The sequence below is a fragment of the Echeneis naucrates genome, chromosome 3 (genome assembly GCF_900963305.1).
Source record: "Echeneis naucrates chromosome 3, fEcheNa1.1, whole genome shotgun sequence".
In the NCBI taxonomy this organism is placed as follows: Eukaryota; Metazoa; Chordata; class Actinopteri; order Carangiformes; family Echeneidae; genus Echeneis; species Echeneis naucrates.
The window spans coordinates 26,589,087-26,607,937 of NC_042513.1; the positions used below are offsets into that span (position 1 = coordinate 26,589,087).

Below are 18,851 nucleotides of genomic sequence, written 5' to 3' on the forward strand. Positions count from 1 at the left end.
TCCAGACATAAAAGCATTTAGGCTCTGATTTCTAAAAAGGAGATGATAGCATATAACTTGCTGATGGTGAGGAAGTGTCAGAATCAGCCTCCATTAGTCTTATTAGTCACACTTGTGCTCTTGATGCTTTATCATGTGAGAATTACGTGTCTTCTCCTGCTCTGATAAAACTGTGAGCTGCCATCTGACATTCTCCTGAAGACTTACGGTGAAAACTCTCTCCGGCTCGCCCTTGGCCTTCCAGTTGGTGTCGTGAACCTGTCTCAGGATCATCCAGGCCTCGTCGTGTCGGGCGTTCTGGAAAAAGAAAAGAAGTATTTTAATGTTGGGTCACCTGTGAGGCGGCTGAGTAACGATGTTCCCAGGAAGCTCTGCGTCCTATCGGGGGGGCAATGTGTGATAATTTGGGGGTGTGTGGTATGAATCTGTTGGAGCAGTAACATACAAACACAATACCACATGCGGTTAAAGGTCTGACAATGACAGGGGAGGGTGGCGGGCTGGTGAGGCCTTAGCAGCCCGTTGCTACCTTTGCACAGCAGTGGGATGTTGCTGCAGCCACTGATGACTCGACAGTTTTAACAAACAGCAGCTTGGCATAAATGAATATTTGGGATTATTATATCGCCTGATTTTCAGTGCGAGAGGTTCCGGCATCTGACCTCAAGGAGGAAACGGGGGCTTTCCGGCATGAAGACGACTCCGACGAGCGCAGCCAGAGCGGGAAAGAGACACACCAGGATAAACAGCCTCCAACTGTGGATCTGGAACTCTGAGCCGATGGCAAAGCCCCAACCTGGAGAGAGAGAATCCACACATGACGCGCCATATTTTTGCAGAACAAAACACAAAGTGGAATCTTCTTGTTTTATGTATCTCTGCTTGCTCTGCGTGTCATTAGCATTTGAGAGATTACACTGATTAAAAAGTTGACAGTACACACGCAGTCGACCGTGGTTTTGTTTTTGAACCCCCCCACTCCAAATTTTATTTTTCCACTTTTGATGCTGCTAAGATGCTCATTTGTTTGAATGTGAATTATTCATATCTATCAAGTTACAACTGAGATAAGTCAGCGTAGTATAGTGAGGCACATTAACCAGCTCAAAGAGCAGCTCAGGCTATTATTTAGCCTCATGCTGACTAAAGAAAAAAGCTGCTGAGCTTCAGAGTGATCGTGCAGTTATGTGAATTTTAATCATGAACCAAATTACCATGGAACCTTCTCTGTCTTCTCAGATTATGCACGAATCCATGCGTGTACACTGCGTGTGAGTCGGTGCGTGTTTGCGTTACCGTAGTGGGGGATGATTCCCCAGGCGGTGAAGGAGGCGTACAGGCCCCCCAGCATCCAGAACATGCAGAGCCAGCTCAGATGTTCTCCACGTTTATCCATCTGCAGGAACTCGGTGAAGTAGGTGTACACTATGGGGATGGAGCCGCCGATTCTGAGAGAGAAAGAAATGAACCATTACATTTATTTTTCTTCGCCACATCCTAAACTTCATATTCTGGGCTGGTCAGTGATCAAGCTGACTGCCAAGCTAATATAAAATATAAATATCCAGTCATCTGCATAAATTCTTTGTATTACGAAAAGCATTTCATCATTCCAGCAGAAAAATCTGTTTCTTCATCATCTCTATAGAAAGTGGTTTATTGGTGTAATCACTGCGAATCATCTAAATCTGAAATGATGGACAATTATTCATCTTCTGATCTGTTTCCGGCTCACGGGGGGGTTCTGGAGCCAATCCCAGCTCACTCTGGCCGAGGGGCGGGTCCATCACAGAGACAGACAGAGACCAATGAGCCCAAACATGTTGTCTTTGGAGGCCCCAGGCCGGGAAATGAACCCACCTCCTTCTTATTGTGGGGCAACAGCACTAACCACGATGTCCCCGTGCTGCCCAAATTGGTTATTGAGTCAGAAATTGTTCATATGAGATTTCAATGTGTTGAACATCAAGACAATGGTTGGCTTTTTAGCAGATTTTTCTATTTTTTTATGATGATTAATCTTCTAAAATGGGGGTGTTGAGTCTGCAGACTCTTGCTGTTTTGTGAAGCCAGCAAAATGTGTGCAGTTCTTCTGCAGATGTGAGCCATAATGACCAGCATGGGGCTCATTATCACCGTGAATCAGCAACAGCTGAATGTTTTATTACTGTGACCTTGTATTCTTTTGAGGTAGCAAAAAAAATGCTCAAACATCAATACTGCAGGTCCACTCATGGTGCAATCATTATCAAAAGAAATGTGTTTTTGAAAGTTGCAGAAAGCAATCTGTGCGCAGCAAAAGCTTCACCCCGAGGTGCCAGTGACAGCAGGAATTCAGCAATAAAGCAAAGATCATTGTTCTCTTTTTTTAATTAGTATAATAAAGGAACACGGCGATAACTTAAATAAACAGATTTCTACTTCTGTCTCTCAGAGGGTATTAACGGTGCGTGCCAGCATGCAGAACGTGGTAACATGTTGGTGTGTTATAATTATACATCGCACAGCTGGATGATGGAGCAGCTTTATTCTGACTGCAGGTTCAAAGAGACTCAAACAATCATCTGGCTTTTAGATGGAGGCTGAAAAGGAAGGAAAAGCTCCTCCAAAACAGGCTGTTAAGAAACACTTGGCAATATTGATTAATATTGTAGCTCCGAGCTGGATCACTTTGGAGCTGCATGTGTGACAGTTAGTGAATAACGTGCGTTAATCACGTCCCTGTCCCGTCCTCGTCTCACTCAGACTAAATGTGAAAATAAATGAAACTGTTATTTCTGGGGAAAGAAACGATACCAACAAGTGAGCCAGCTGCTGTTTAGAGATGATGTTTCAACAGAAGTGCTGCTGATTACTCATCTTACTTCAATGTCTCACTTTGGAAGAAATACTTATTTCACTTAAAGCATCGTTATCTATTCAGAAGTCGTGGGATTGGAAATGTGAAGACGTCTCACCCGAAGCCGGAGCAGAACCTGAAGAAGAGGAAGAAGCCGTAGCCCTGAGCGAAGCAGGACAGGAAGGAGAAGACCAGGTCGATGGTCAGGACGTAGATCAGACACTTCCTCCTCCCCATCTTATCGCAGAGACCCCCCCACACCAAGGCCCCCACCATCATGGCCACATAGACCAGCAAACCTGCAAACACAGACACAAACGTTTAATACAGCCCTGGTGCACACATTTACATACAAATGCAAACACACAACTGTCTAAAATAAACAGCTTTTTTTTTTTTTTTACTCCAGAGCACCACTTCTCCTGCTGCCCACAGGGGGGCCCTCTTTACACTTTTATGAACATAAAGGAAAAGAAAATTGAGCACTTCCTGCTGCTGTTCAGTGGTCAACATGGTGTGCTCTGATTCTCAGATATCCATCAGAACCTTCCAGGGAAAAGCTTCCAGAGGAATAAAGGTCAGTGCCATTTTAAAGAACATCAACCCAACTTCCATTTGTTCAGAGCTCCTCCTGTCGCTGGAGGAATTTTCCTTTTCTTCCGTTTCTATGATGAAGCATTTGATCGTTGCAAAAATGAATTCCCCCCGCTCAGAGTCGCAGCAGTCTACACCCTGTCCCGCCGTGTGGCTGACAGATAGTCTGGTCTTTTATTTCCCTTTGTTGGGAAGCAGCAGCCTGTAACAGTGACCAACTGTGCTGCCCGCCGCTGAACCAACCAGCCAATAAAGATTTTATACTTTATTTTACTTTACTGTCCCTGTGGATAGTCACACACTCTTACAACCTTGGCCATCCTCTCCACCATGTTGTTTAAACCTTTAGACACAAACTTCCTGCCTCCTCTGTGTTTTTACTACACACAGCCCTAATTACAGTGGGACTAAGCAGCTTAACGGCACGTGGAGCCATAGTGTGCACCTTCCCTGTGGATTACTAGACCATCCAAATGCTCTGCTTCTCCCCACGACAAGCTGCACCTCTCCAGCTCATTCAACAGGAGTCAAGGCTAACATGGCTGTGACAATATCATTGCTCTCCTGGAGCCGGCCGTGCCAGCTGCCGGCGAGTTCAAACTTCGCTTCGTTATATCAGTCGTCTTTGCTGAGTGGAAATTTTACACCTCACTACGCTTCTCAGCGTCTCACAAAAAAAGTGAATCTTTCCTGCCAAAAAACTTCCCGTCAATCAATAATTGCGGCTTTTACTTTTGCATAATCAGAACCAAAACAGCATGAATCTGAATGACTTTGTATGTGTTAATGGATAAAAAGGAGAATATATGAAGCCATTTTGTTTCTAAAGTTTGTTTGATTACTGTCACTGCATCATCACGTGTTTTGTTTTGGTTTTTTTTTTACGTTATACAACAGAACGGGCAATCCAGAGCAAATAGGAAACGAGATGAAGTGATTATTTATTAAAGAGGCAAGAAAAAACACACACCTCTGCATGACTGCAGTGATATTTGACAGCTGCAGTGCACAAACACTCCAGAAAATTAGCGCTACACTGCAAAAATCCTCCAGATTAACATTTCCATTGTAGGAAGCTGGTGTCAAAATCATCACTTTATGCCAGTAATGTGTTAGCTGCCGTGCACGTTTGGTAACTTCCCTGCCGTAGTTGGAGGTTGAATCGCTGTATCCGGATCGATAATGTCTCCAGTACTGCCTCCTTCACAGTAAAAGCACCAATCAGACTCCGGTTTTTAACGACAGCTTTGGAGGTCTATATGTTGTCCAAGACAAAGGCTGAGATACAAGCAATTTCTGCTCCAGTGCCTGCTGAACGGAGCATGAGCGTGAATCAGACAGCATCATTTTGCAGCTCTATTTCATATTCTCAGCCAATGATCTGTGCTCCCCTCCACAAACAGACGCTGTGATTTCATTTTCGCCAGGCCTTCCTCTTGCTACCACAGCCTGTCAGAGGCCTGAAGCGTATCTGACAGCTCTGCACCGGGCGCCGCAGGCCGCCAGGCTCTCTGACTGCTGCAACATGCTCCATATTAGCCTGGGAACACACACTGAATACAATCACCACCGGGTTCCTCATCAATCTCTTGCAATGATTCATCCCAGGAGCCTGTTGTTGAAATGAAATGAGCGGGTGTGCAATCTGCCACAACGTCTGGCTGCAGACGAGGCCTGGGAATTAAGGTGAGAGGCTTTAATTTGCAGTTTAGATGTCTGCACAGAAAGTGAAGAGCAGACGTTGTAAAGGTACATTTCCTTGAGAAGTGTTGTCAACGCTGCATACAAATTTCAGCATGTTTTTGGTGTGTTTACTTCTGTGAGACGAGAAACAAGGAAACATCGTCCTTAATGCACAATTTATCCAAGAAGCAGGTGTTTTGTTTTTTCCTCTCATATCCAGCATAATTAAACTGTTAACATGTGGGGTGGCCTCCCTCCAGTCACTCGCATTACTAACGCCAAGTCTGAATGAAGCTTATCCGACGGCTGACAGCAAACCCATACTTTGTTTTTGCATTTGCCTCAAAGGATCCAGATCTTTTTCATCTTAATTTATTGGAGTGGCTGGGGGTTCTGTCTGCTCGAAGTAGTGGTCTGCAACCATTTACCACGATGAGCCAAACATATGCTGGATTCTGTTCCAGCCAACTCACAACAGTGGATCATTTCAATGATGAGTTCCTCCTCTCTGGGTAAAGAGTGGAGCTCTTGGACAGATGATAGTAATTAGCTGCTCTTTTAGGTTTCCAAAAGGCTGTATATCTTTTCTGGCTGTAAATCTGTGTTTCTTGCCACGTTGGTCAGTTCCAGAGTGAACCATCTCAGCAGCTGGATGGTCTGCACTCCTTATTTGTTTGGTTTATGACTACATACCTGACCTGAATGGAAAATGGGTTAGGGGAGGATTATTCTATTTTTTGGTCTTTCAGGAAATAAAAGAAAAATCTTTCCTTCATGTGGGTTACCTCAGTTTTTCCTCCTTGCCCCTCTTTTGTGTCACTTACCCAGCAGTCCTTTGTCAGCGTTGGATATGCACATGTCCTTCTCGGCGCTGGGCAGGACGAACCCCACCACGAAGCCGTCCACTCCGTCGGCCATCAGAGCCAGACCCAGCACGAAGAACAGCATCCACTGGAAGCGCCCGTGGCCACAGTCCTCCATGATGGTCTCGTATTGCTCCGGCAAGTTTTCTTCCTCCTCTTCCTGCTGGGCGGCCATACGGGCTTTCCGCCTGGCCTCCATCCGAGCCGCCCGTCGAGCCTCCTTGATCTCGTCAGGGTGGGGGACGCCCTGGTACTCCCCCTCGTACATCTGATCATCGTCATCTGCCCCTTCGGTGGCATCGCTGGCGGCATCCTCTTCCTGCGGAGGGTAGTCCGTCTGGTACGGGTAGCCGCCGTCCTGGGTGTAGGTGTACTCCCCACCCTCTGTCACCTGCTGGTTCACATTGTTGTGGTAGGGGTCATCCATGGCTCCTGCCGTGTGCGAGGGAAGTGGGAATGACTTTGCCTCGTAGCCGTCGTATGCTGAAGAAGCTCAAGTTGTCAGCTATAATGGCATAATCCTCCCCAGGAGCGGTGAGCTGCTCTCGGGGACGCGGCAGGTTTTCTGTCGTAGGAGTCGAGGTGGAAGTTTCAGGCCTCAGCTGCTGAGTTGAATTATCTCCCCTGAGCTGCACAGTGCTGCATGCTGGACCTAAAACACAATCATCAGCACACATCACAGAAGGCCTGTCTGCACAGCCGCAGCACAGAACAACACACTTCACAACATTCGTACTCAGAACATTAAAAAAGAAATCATCTCAGATGCACGTTTTCTGTGTTTGTGTCCACTTTTCTATAAACTCATCCTGTTAAGTTAATTTTTTTCCTGCTAGTCAGTAGAGTTTTAAATAAAGCCCCGGTGGTCAAAGGTGAAAAGTATTATTGGGCAGGATATCAGTTCAGGACTCCCAGTGTCCTCCATCAGGCCGCTTGTCCCTCCACCCAACCACATAATCTCATCGTCCTGACGCCATTTTGATCCATCACACAGCTCACAGACATTCAGATCCCTCCTGATTTTAATAGTGATCGAAGACCAGAACAAAACACTAGCTGAGCGGCGTTTCCTGCTGCCTGTGACAGACACTCCTGTCGTACATTCCTGCTAAATGAAGCAGCGTTTGGCCCCAGGCTGGATCTTCTGAAAATCAGAGATAGCAAATGATGTGGTGTTGAGCTGAATGCTAAACGCACCAAGAAAGTTCAATTTCAATAACACAAACCTTTATTTAACCTTCACGTGTCCAACTGTGGAGCAGATTTTTGCAAGGGGGAGGTGGGGGGGTCGGCATGGCTGTTCTTTTCCTCTGTGCCTTGTTCAAGGGCACGCTGACAGACCTGCCTTCAGAACTTGAACAGAAGATTCAGAGTGATGGCAGCTGGAGCTACAGAATCAGCTGAGTCAGCGGTGCCAAGTTTATCTGCCATCATCAACAAAGTCTGCAGCAGGAAAACCTCCAAACCGCCGAAGACCGAAGGTGTTTTTCACACCCTGAAGGAGTCAAACTTTGGAACTTTGGCAGAAGTTTGTTTGCCTCTCTCTAGAAACAAGAATGTTTTAGGGAAATGAATCGTGAAATCTAACTCTCTTCGTTCTGCGGCGCGCTGCCTTTGAGATCAAAATCCGTCATGACATCAGAAGGAATGAAGACAGCAAGCTAAAGCTAAAATGTTGATTGTTAGTGCTCATAGTGGAAACACCTTGGTGAGAATAATTCTTTTCCTTTTTTATGGCGACATGTAAAATAGGTGGTTTTGAAGTTTAAATGAGTCGTTTGCTTCCAGCATACGGTTGGTTTATTCAACCTTTTAGTGGAGAATCAAACTGCCTCAGACTGAATATCTGTTTGAGTGCATTGTGCCTGAAGTTATATGATAATTTTGAACTCTTCTATTTCTTGAAGGTGCTGTTTTGTTTTGTTTTTTTTTGGTATTTTGCGACAGAGTTCAAAAACTTTGTGTGAAGCTGCTTTTGTTTTCTTCCCACCTTTCAGATTTTGCATCTGGGTGTCAGAGGGTCTCCATGTGCTACTGGTTCTGATCCGCTCTGGTCAGGTCTGCACCACTCGCTCAGTCTGAGTTTATTTTCTGACACCGGTGGGTTTAGTATTGGTTGGCCTGTTCCGGTTTGGAGCCAGCATGACAAACACTGTAATTTAATCCAGATTAAGGCTGCAGATTCATTTTGCCAATGTTGTCTCATATTACTGTTTCATCATGAAGCTGACAGAGGTGGATTATGGAGTCTGGATTGAAATGTACGTGCTTCTCCTGGATGTGTCGGTGTTACAGCGTACGCATGAATCGCTTTTGTTGACAGAAGTAATGAGAGAAATTCCTGCTCAGAGATCTGATGTGATTTCTTTGTACTTTTTTCTTGCTTCCTTCAGAAACATGAATTAAACATGAAGAGTTCAGGAGTGAAAGTGAGACGATGGATGCTCAGTCTAGCTGAGGAAAGTGCTGCAGCTCGTTTACTCACACAGCTGGCACTTACATAACAGTCAGACTGCCCCCCCATCCCCACTGCCGCTCCTCTAACTTATCGATCTGTATACCTGTTTATGAATATATCCTCCTGATCTCCTTTACACCAAATCAGCATCTGTGTCTGAACAGGCCACGATCCTCCTTCCTCTGAGAGCGTCTCCGTGCTGACAAGTTAAAGAGCCCCTTTGAATGGTGAAAATCGATGGCGGACTGAGCTTTGACAGGATGCGAAGAGGTCACCGCATAATTTACAGAAAGCTAATTCAATCTCGTAACTGACCTTTTACCGTTCAGATCATTTTTTAGTTTGACTGAGCCAGACTCTGTCATCTCGGCTTCATCAGTTTGTGCAGCTCGTTCTGCAGAGAGGAACACTCATGTGGAGTCAAAGATTAATGCAGTGATGATGGACCTGTTTATTTACAGTCAATGCAAGAGTAAGATTCTGCAGTTGGCATTTCAACACCTTTTCTATCCACAGTTCTCATATTTAATTCAATATCCCGTCGCTCATGACTGCTGGTTCAGCTGTAGGTGACATTTTCATATGTCATAAAACCTAAAATCTAAAATACACCACACTATTATAAAGCTATCATCGGACCCAGCAGCTGATTTACATTATCATACAGCAGGCTGTGAATTCACAGAAATCTGATCACAAGATGACCCAAATTGCCCCACATGACGTCATCCGTGTAACCGTTTCCTGCAGGTACAGAAATGGCCGACCTCCTCCACCAGTTTGCACCAGCAGGGTTCTCTGAATCAACACGGCAAGGACAGGAACTCTCATCAGGTTTCAGGTTTTACTAAAATATTGACTCTTTCTTCGGATGAAAGCACCAAAGTGGCTCCACTGTACAGAATAATATCCAAGTCGACCATCAGAGCAGCAAGTTCAGTCTAATCTGAGCTCCTCCGTGACCCCGAGAGGTCAAAGAACAATCCTGAGTGATTTCTGGGGACGACCTATCTGCAAACTCTGCCGCATTTATTAGAAACCGGTTCATTTGGACGTCACGGCCTGCGGGTGAGTTTTATCGCTCGTATATTCTCATGCAAAATCCATCTCTATATCCAGACCTCTCTAAACGCTGTGTTGATGTGTTGAACAGATCCTGATAAGAGACAGTTTGTGCAGTGAAAGAGATTCAGCCTCCTTTTTTTTTTTTTTTTTAACAAATCTGCTTTGATCAAAAGCTGCCAAATTTGACAAATGATAAAATGTGCTGCAAAATATCAAAACAGGATCTTTTTCCAAGAGAACAGCAGCCGTACTTAAAATTGACCAAACCAGAGTCCTCTAACGGGCCGGACCTACTCTGTGCTGGTAAAATAAATGGCTGGGAATGAACTGCTGCCACATGCTGATATTGAAGAAACAAGGATTGCATTGATTGAATTATCTGCCTTCTTTATGAGTGTATCTGTGAAAAAGAACAATCTAAAAACACAATACCACAAACACACAAAAAAACACACACACAAAAAAAAGGTTGTCTTACCAGAGCTGGCATCCCCTTAACTTGTAAATGTGTTCATGAAACTGCACAAACAATTATTTATTCTTAAAAAATTGCTAAAGTCCAAGTGGCATTTTCACATATCCAAAGCCTGCACGTCGGTTTATCCTGACGCGCGTGCCGCAGCCAAGCCTGAGGGATTAGGATCCAACCAACCTCACGACCCCCCCACACACCACACCACACCACACTGCACCTCCCTCCCTCGCTCAACAGGGCTCATCCCCGCAGGAAACTCCCCGGAAGTAAACCCCATCCCCACATCTGGGAGCCAATGGTACGGTCCAAAAGGTTTAGAGAGCAACAGGCTGCACTGACACACAGATACTTCAGTGTTTTTTCTGTCCCTAAAAGAGCCCCCACCTCACACAGGGTCAAAGGTCGGCCGCTGTGTGTGTGTGCTGCTCAAGGGCACTTCAGCCAATAGATGTTTGTTATTGAAACCTGAATCTGAGCCTTGAGTGGTCTGCGATTGTCAGGAAGACATTCAGATTCAGTTTAATCACTTAAGGGGGGGGGGGGGGGGGGGGGGCTGTTATGGTATTCTTTGGATAACAGTTGTCTGTAGTTACACCAACCAGGATGAAGCTTTTTGTCCCGGTGTGTCGCTTCAGCGGCTTCACGTCCCGTCAAAGAGTCCTTGAGTGAGACATTGACTCGCCACGGTAGCTGCTTGTCCATCCGGTGCCTCGTTTTGGACAAGCATCGGCAAAAATGACTGAAATACTCTGCTTTCCCTGGAAGCAGGAAGGAGGGAGTGGATGAGCAAGGAGCTGATTATGGATGTGTCTGAGTGGCACCTACAGCTGGAAACAGCTAATCATAGCTCTGCTGCTCCACATGTCATTCCTGTGGTTTATATGGAGGGAAAACGTACAGAATCTGGGGGAGGGAAAGGCCGACGCCACGCTGGAAACGGCACTCACAGCCAGAAAGATGTGGAGGATCGATGCCAAGCTTTCCACAAGTAATAATAATAATAATACATTATATAATACATATATTTAAAAAAACTGTTTAGTATTTATTATAAATAATGAGCTGGAGCGGGAGATTATTTGTCTGTAATTAGAAATCGAAGTTTCATAGAGTGACTGTAATCAGGTGCTTTTAAACGGTCAGTCAGTGGGAAACACTGGAATGGGGCGCAGACACCAAGGATTCTGTCCCATTAAACAAATTCCTCATTGATAACAGCAGCCAGTCTGCCGACTCACACACCCCCACCCAGGAGACTTGGTACGTCCCGCTATGGGACATCATTATAGAGAGTAGATGTCTTGCATAGAGGCAAAGCTCTCTAATCCGAAGGCCAGATAATTCGAGTGCAAAGAGGATTAGCTCCACCCCAGAAGAGCCATTGGCTAAATTTAGCCCCCATACTCTCCGTCTTCACCAGTCGCCATTTGACCCCTCCTCCGAGCTCCGCCCACGACTGATTTACCCCTCCGTCCACCAAATTAACGGTCGTCGCTACGATGCCGTGCCACTGTGGGGCCTCTCCAGAGAAATACTAATAACAATTCTGCAAACCTGAATGAAATCACATCACATTTTCAACCAATGTGAAGTTTCCTCAGAAGGGAAAGTTTGCAGCTGCTGACGTGTAATCCCGCCCCCTCCCCCCACAGGCCTCTGCCCTTCATCTGCAGAGCTCTTCGTCCTCTGGCCAACACACTAGGATTATAGTTGATGGTGCTGCCCCCCCCCCTGCCCTGCACAATCCCTGCGATGGTGAGCGAGCTGCATCGCTGAGACGTCTCATGCGAGCATCCAGGAAATTAATAGCTTTCAGGGAGGGAATTCTGGGAAACGGTGATAAACCCGCTCGCCGCGTCTCTGTTGCTCCTGCTGTTTGATATTTAGCCTTATTATTATTTAGCTGTGAACTCCGGGGTCACAGGGATCTTTGCTTCCGTTTGTCTCCTCTGTGGCTGCAGCTTGTCGATGATGTTATTCCACAGAGTCAGTGAGATGCACATTATGTAGAACAGAACACGGGTTGTGTTGAACCCGGGTTAAGTAAATCATTTACATTCTCTGCTTCTCTCGCCTGATGCTTGATAAACAGGGATGCTTGTTTTCGGTTAGATTTTCTTGAAATGATGTTTAAGAGCCCCTCAGGGTTCACGTATCAACAGCTCAACTTTCAGCTCTCTCTCCTTTTTAAGTGCCTCATCCTTTGTATGAAGACAGAAAATAACTTTAAGATAACAAGGCAGAAGAGAGACACAACAAACAAAACCCTGCTGGAACAATTACCACAACATAGTTTTATGCTATTTTTCTTCTGCTAACTGCTAAATCACTGTCACTTTCATTTTCTGGGTTTGGATGTCATTCAGCTGAAAGGAGACCTGGAATGGCCCTGGAAGCTTCCCTCCCCCTCGAGGTAACACCTTGAACATCAGGAGTGTCACACTATCTGACATGATTAATTGTGCAAAATATAATCAAATTAATTCTCTGTTTCTGCGATTGTTCACCTCCACGCTGGATTAATATTGTTTTCTGCATCATATTCAACCATCAGACCGAGATAAAATGTGAGTGTGTCTCAGGAACCATGTTTGTTCCTCCATCTGCAGCCTCTGAGTGATGAGTGTGGAGTCGGCTCGCTCCTAATTAAAGAGAAGAGATCTGCTAAAGGTAATCTGCTGGGCTTTGGTGAATGGAGGTGGGAGGCGGGGGGGGGTCCGACCTCCCCAAATCCCTCACGCCTGATTGGTCGCGGCAGCTCGGTTTAAGTCACCTGACCTGCTCTCTGGCGAGCCACCAGCACTGAATGTGCGGATGCTCCAGACAAAGGTGCCGGTCAACTTTGTCCTAAAAAAAAACAAACAAACAGAAAACTTCAGTCATTGAATAACTCGAAGGAAAATATTGTGTTGAAGTCACTGAGATGATCAGGGGAACACAGACACACACAAGGAGAGAGGGAGAGGTTGTGTGACAGTGATTTGTGTTGTGGTGTGCTTAAATCTCAGCTGATGAGATCAACTGGACTTCCTGTCCCACCGCCACGCACGCTGACATCTTGTGGACAGGGACTGAAATTATTCAGAAATGCTCTTAATTACAAAAACTTGAGTTTGACTTGAAGGTCAAAAGGTCACCTGCTTTGTCTCGTGTCCCAGAAGTGTGTTTTTTTTTTTATTATTATTATTATTTTTATTTTTTTATTTAAATTTTTATTATTTTATTATTTATTATTTTAAAGCAGAAACTTTGGAGGACAATTTGACGAAGAATTAATTTTATTAGAGACATTTTTTTTGTCACACAAATTTTATGCAACCTTTTTATAGTATAGCTGAATATTTGGCATTTGAGGCTTTGGGGCATTAATGTTTAATTGGAAACTGTCAACATTATTATCATGAATGTCTTTATTAGTTGATTAATTGTGTTAATCATTCTTCACAGAGACGCACACATTAGTGCCGACAGGTTTTGTTTGCAGTGAACTTGTCAGGCAGTTAATGGTGTATAAATCTGATCCTCCTCTTAAAGATCTGGATTGTTTTTTTTATTGTCATTAAACCTCATAAAAAGACTGAAACCAGCAGCTGACCGCCTCATGCTGAAGATATAAAGTTTTTTTGTTTTTTTTTTATAAAAAGGTAATTTCTGGAAAGAGCTGGACGTTGAAGTCTGGTGTTTGATTTTATTGCTTTGGTAAACGGGGGACTATTTTTAGCTGTGGATGAATACGCACTGCAGCATGACTCTGATATGTTTGTGTCAACAACAAATGAAGAAACAAACTTCGAACTGGGATCGATTAATTGTTAGAATATAAACCGAATGATCCTTTTTACTGGAGACGCTGACAGCAGCCTGACTGCTGAACTGATATCTCTGCTCCAGGATGAAAACAGGAACTGATGCAACAATCTCACACCCAGAGACAATTTAAAGTTGACAGTCGGAGAGTTGGAGAATTGGTGTGAAATGTCCTGAGACTTGTCTTACCTGTAGGCTTCGCATTCAAAGAGCTCTGCTAAAACAAACCGTGGGTGGCGGGAGAATGAATGACAGCTTCAGTCCAGAGGAGGGTTTCAGAGATCTTCTCCAGCTTTTCAATGTCACAACTCTATTTGCTGGAAATGTGTGAACTTTACCAAGATAACAACAAAACTTTAAAACAAAAACATGTCAGCAAATTTGTGTTCTGATCATTTATTCAGAAGCAACTGAGATTTCCCCCCCCAAAGCCGTAACACATTTTATGTATTAAATAAAAAAAAAATGTGAAAACTGACCAACTGAGCGTTCACCCAGCTGTTAAAACAATAAATAAAACAAAATATACTCTGAAAATAAGTTTTACATCACAGGAACGTAAAGTTAGTGAGTACCTGGTGAACACAGTCGAGCACGGAGACGCTAAACGGCCAGAAATTTCCTCAGCAGCGACTGAGGAGCAGACGGAGATGAAAGAAAGGTGAGTATTGGATTTACACCAGGTGGCCAGAAAACCAACTCCGGGTGAATGTAAAAAAAGGAAACAGCTTACTGCTTCATATGGGGGTTAATATTTGGATTTATGTTTTCATCTTAAACCCCCCCCAGTCACAATAAAACTAATTATTGCTGCTCTAAATCAAGATGCTGTGAAGAAAATAAAACATCTTTTGTCAGCCTAAAGAAACGATGTTATTGCTCAGTATTATTGTCTGATGTGATATCTGCTGCTGCTTGATGAGCTTTACACTCATAAAAAATACTTCTTTCCATTTTATTCCATTTTTTCATTTTTTTGTACCCAGTTTATTCTTGACCTTGGAAACAGCAGGAGGCAAAACAAACCCACCTCAAGAGATCTGATGATTATCGTGTAACAAGACCAAACCTGACCTTTAGGGTTTATCGCTTTGTTTTAAAGTTTTAAGCCAATATGGATGAAACATACATAAAGTGGTCAGACAAAATGAAAATTTCATGAAAGCTCGACCCAGAAACAGAGCGACCTTTGAGGAGGAGACATCTGAAATGTCTGAAATCTCCAGAGCTGAAGATGGAAACACTAACAGCTGCATTTTACAAATGCTTCATAATTTGGGTGTTGAAATTCTGACAGTGTTTTTTTTTTTTTTTTGGACTGCAAAAGTTTTCCAGTTGCAACTTCAAGCTGAGAAAAACAAGTAAATCCTTGTGGCTCGGACTGAGTGAGAAGAAATGTGCTGCAGATTGTAGGAAGCTTTCCCCTGAATTGTGAGACGGCGTATGCAGGCTTCTGGAGGCTCTTCAGCCCAATGATATGCCCCCCCCTCCCATTCTCGTTTCTTTTTTAACTAGTGTGTTTTTGTCTCTATCCAAGTGTTTACTCTGGCTCGGAGGAGGGAGGGGGGTGGGGGAGGCAGAGCTATCTCTTCCATCCAAGTCCTTCAACCTACAAAACCTCCTTTTATTGTGGCACAAAGGCAGCTATGTACTTCTTTGTGTCATGCTTGTTTCCCCGTCTCGCTGATGTTCTGGCAGTCTGCAGACCGCCCTGCTTCTTCTGCATTCCCCCCACGTCTCCCGTCTCCTCCTCCACGCTGCAATAATGTGTCTGAGGGCATCTCAGCGTGCCGGTGGATGGAGACTTTTTTTCAACAACACCTGCCATTTATCTAACCCACGGCCAGCTACAGGAGGAGGAGAGACACAAAGCTCCGGGCTCAGATGGTTGTGATGGGAGGGAGGCCTGGATGCCTGCAGGGGCCACTGAGACAACCTTTCTGTGGTTGAATTTCACATATGGGGATGGAGATTGTACACTCGGCGTGTGCTTGTGCATGTGTTTGATGAGGTGCCAGATACCAGCTTGTCTTGCAGAAAGTTGAGCTGGGAAGACCGCAGTAATATTTTGTTAGAGAGGGTATTTTTGCACCTTTAGCTGCCGTTCAAAGGAACATTTCAGTCAGCCTGTGACCTGATAGACTGCATCCTTTTCAGATTCATCAGCATTTTCATTTTGCTGCAACCACAAAGGAAAAAAATATACCAGCTTTTCCACAAACGTGTAGCAATTTCATTTTAGCCTAAAATGCTTGGAGCTATATTCATGCCCTTCTATCCATCAGGCTTAAACGTAAGTCTCTGTGTTCTGTCTGCTGCAGCTGAAGACACTCCACAGCAGAATACAGGGCGCTTATTGTGTTTTTCTCTTTCTGGCAACAGGCATTTATTTGGAAAAGCCAGCAAACAGTGGTGTGATTCATCGGTAATGCTTTTGTCACAGTTATGATCCATAACAACAGATAAGACACGCTGAGAGTGGAGTGCCAACAGACATGCTGAGATTCTGAATGGGATCTGATGGGTCGGCCTGCTTACAGCGACAACCCATCAATCTGGACTCAAATTGGCCCAATAGATGATCCAAATACAGCACTTCGAGTCTTTAAAGGTAACATGCTCTCAGATGCATATTGGTTTCATACAAAACTCCTTTCCTGCATTTTTTCGAAATGTGATATTTTTCGACACGAGCTCTGATGAATTTAATTGATTTCCGAGGGAACGGAATGGAAGCTATAAACCTTAATTCGGTCAAACTAAAGCCGGGGATGAATGTGCCTTTTCAGCATTGTCCTGCTTTGCTCTCACAGATACCCTTATGTAAAGAAACCAGATGAAAGGAAAGGTTATTCCAACACTGATTCTTTTATACATGTGCATACAACAGTCAAACAAGATCTAGCAGAACACATTTCACACAGTTGGCAGCTGCGGAATAGAGGTATTTGAATGCTAAACAGGACTTCACGGAGAGGGGGGTGGGGGGAAGAATCATTTCTGAATGCAAGGAATCCATTTCCCTCAAGTACAGATACTTAAAGTAAAACAGCGTCGCGCTCGGCTCGGCTTTTCCAACAATAAATAAATAAAATAAACCTCAGACTGTGCTTGTGGTCCAGCATTTAGAAAAGGCTGCAGAAGGCCGTTTGGACCAGCAGAGGGCAGTTCAACCCACAGAAGTGTGGCCTAAAGGTGAAGTCTGTGCAGCCACAGTGAGAGAGCAGTGACACCCCCCCCCCCCAACCACCACCACCATGAAAGCACATCACCAACACCTACCTAATGTTTGCACCACTGGGCAATCCAATTATCTGTAATTCATACTTTAATGACAGTTGGTTACAGTTTCCAGCTCTGACTTGGCTAGAAATACAAACCACCACATGAGCCCTCCCCCACCCCCCAATCCTGCAGATTCATACAACTCTGTAACACGGCTGTCCGTGTCAGTGACCTTTATCATACTCACCACCGACCGAGGCCTGATATTCCTTCAACAGTCAGCCAACGTCTTTACAGGTTAATGCATTTTAATCTCTGGAGAAATGACACGGTGTGATTAATGGCTGCTCTGTCAGACAGCTGCAGCTGAGTTACAGTGGGGGGGTTAGGAGGTTGGTGCGTGGTGGGGGGGCTGTAGGAAACTGCCTGAACATTAAAGGTGATGAAGGTTCACATTTTACACTGAATTCAGCTCACGGCTACAACTGAACATGTTGTGCAAGAACACTATTTCCACATCTGTTCCCTTTTAATACAAAAAAATAAATAAAGAAATAAAAAAATCTTAGTATCCGGAAGTTGGTGGTTAGATAGTCCGAGATTCCAGTGTCACTTTCAGAATAAAAGCGTTTCGCTTCACTCGAGCTCCAGTTTTCCACCCAGACTGTGTGAGATGGAGTCTCAGTCATCATCAACACACAAACAAACAGCACAACACAACACAAAACAACAGCCAAGCGTTGGCAGCAGCTGAAGGAAAACAAAGACACAGACTTTGACCCGTGATGAAGACGAAATAAAACACAAAGACTGAAAACACCTTAGAAGGAGGGGACGACGACGTTTTATTCTGAAAAGCACAAACAGGAAGACAGAAGAACTTTTGCGTCATGTGCTGTAGAGAAACTTCCGACTTTGTTCATCAGGAAAAGACACAATGATATATATAAAACAACACAACTGAAATAAAAGTAAGTTGTGCTGAGTTCACTTCCTGCGGGGTGAAACGTAAAGCCCGGGGCAGATGGGGCAGATGGGGCAGATGGCTCCTGTAATGACCCCCCCGCCCCGCAGACTCCTCCCACAGAGTTGTCCTGGGAAACACTAACAACTGGAAGAAACTGCGCGCAGTCCGGATCCAGACCCAGACCAGGACCGGGGACTCTGCAACCACCGCCCAAAACACTCCGATCCGGATTCTGGGCCCAGCTTCGGCCCCAGCAGGAGGATTATAATCATTATTACCGGGATTATAAGCAGAGGAAGAACTTTTATTTGTATTATTATCATCATTATTATTATTATTATGCGTCGGAGCGCTGCGCCTTCTTGTTTTTCACGCTGAGCTTCATGTGTGAAGGTAAGAAGTTCTCCCGGAGGTTCTCCTGGAGGTTCTCCTGGAGGTTCTCCCGGAGGTTCTCCTGGTCCTCCGGTCCCTGCTGCTGTGTTTAATGGCTGCTGCTTTAACTTGTTGCTCGGTGGCCATGACATCCTCCTTCACAGCCCGACGGCCCGCTGAGGGAACCGGATCCCTCTGAGTCCAGGAGACAGAGGAAAAGTCCAGCTTCTTGAATAAAGAACTTAGACACATGAAGGCAAAATGACTTTAAAAAACAAAAACAGGAACCCAAGCTTTAAACGTTCTGCTTAATGCTGAACTCTTTGCCTTGGCTCCAAAAGTAGAAGTGCAGTTTTGTTTTTCAGCTGTGACTCAGACGGATATAATTCAGGCTAAATGTGCTGATGTGCTATAAATGTGATGAGTCTTTAATAGAAACACTGACAAAGTCCCAATAAGAGCATTATAATCCCTCTGCTGGGAGCTATCAGTTCCCAGCGGCC

At 44.7% G+C, this 18,851-nt stretch overlaps 2 protein-coding genes across 5 annotated transcripts in view; one reads left to right on the forward strand and one right to left on the reverse strand.

The window, feature by feature from the left end:
- Nucleotides 1-6,406, reverse strand: part of sv2ba (synaptic vesicle glycoprotein 2Ba) — a 12,296-nt gene extending 5,890 nt beyond the window's left edge. Inside the window, exons 1-5 of the mRNA XM_029498601.1 lie at nt 5,941-6,406; nt 2,958-3,138; nt 1,297-1,448; nt 663-796; nt 208-297 (exon numbers count right to left, since the gene is read on the reverse strand). Coding sequence (XP_029354461.1) covers nt 208-297; nt 663-796; nt 1,297-1,448; nt 2,958-3,138; nt 5,941-6,406 — 1,023 coding nt within the window. The remainder of the gene's footprint in view (nt 1-207; nt 298-662; nt 797-1,296; nt 1,449-2,957; nt 3,139-5,940) is intronic.
- An 11,654-nt stretch (nt 6,407-18,060) lies between these two features.
- akap13 (A-kinase anchoring protein 13) overlaps nt 18,061-18,851 on the forward strand; it is an 82,479-nt gene continuing 81,688 nt past the window's right edge. For 3 of the 4 annotated variants that reach the window (XM_029497452.1, XM_029497453.1, XM_029497455.1), the window contains exon 1: nt 18,062-18,369. In XM_029497452.1, the coding sequence (XP_029353312.1) occupies nt 18,360-18,369 (10 nt within the window). In that variant the 5' untranslated portion in view covers nt 18,062-18,359. Of the gene's footprint in view, nt 18,370-18,851 lie in introns of all 4 variants that reach the window. The other variant, XM_029497454.1, reaches the window with a different exon arrangement.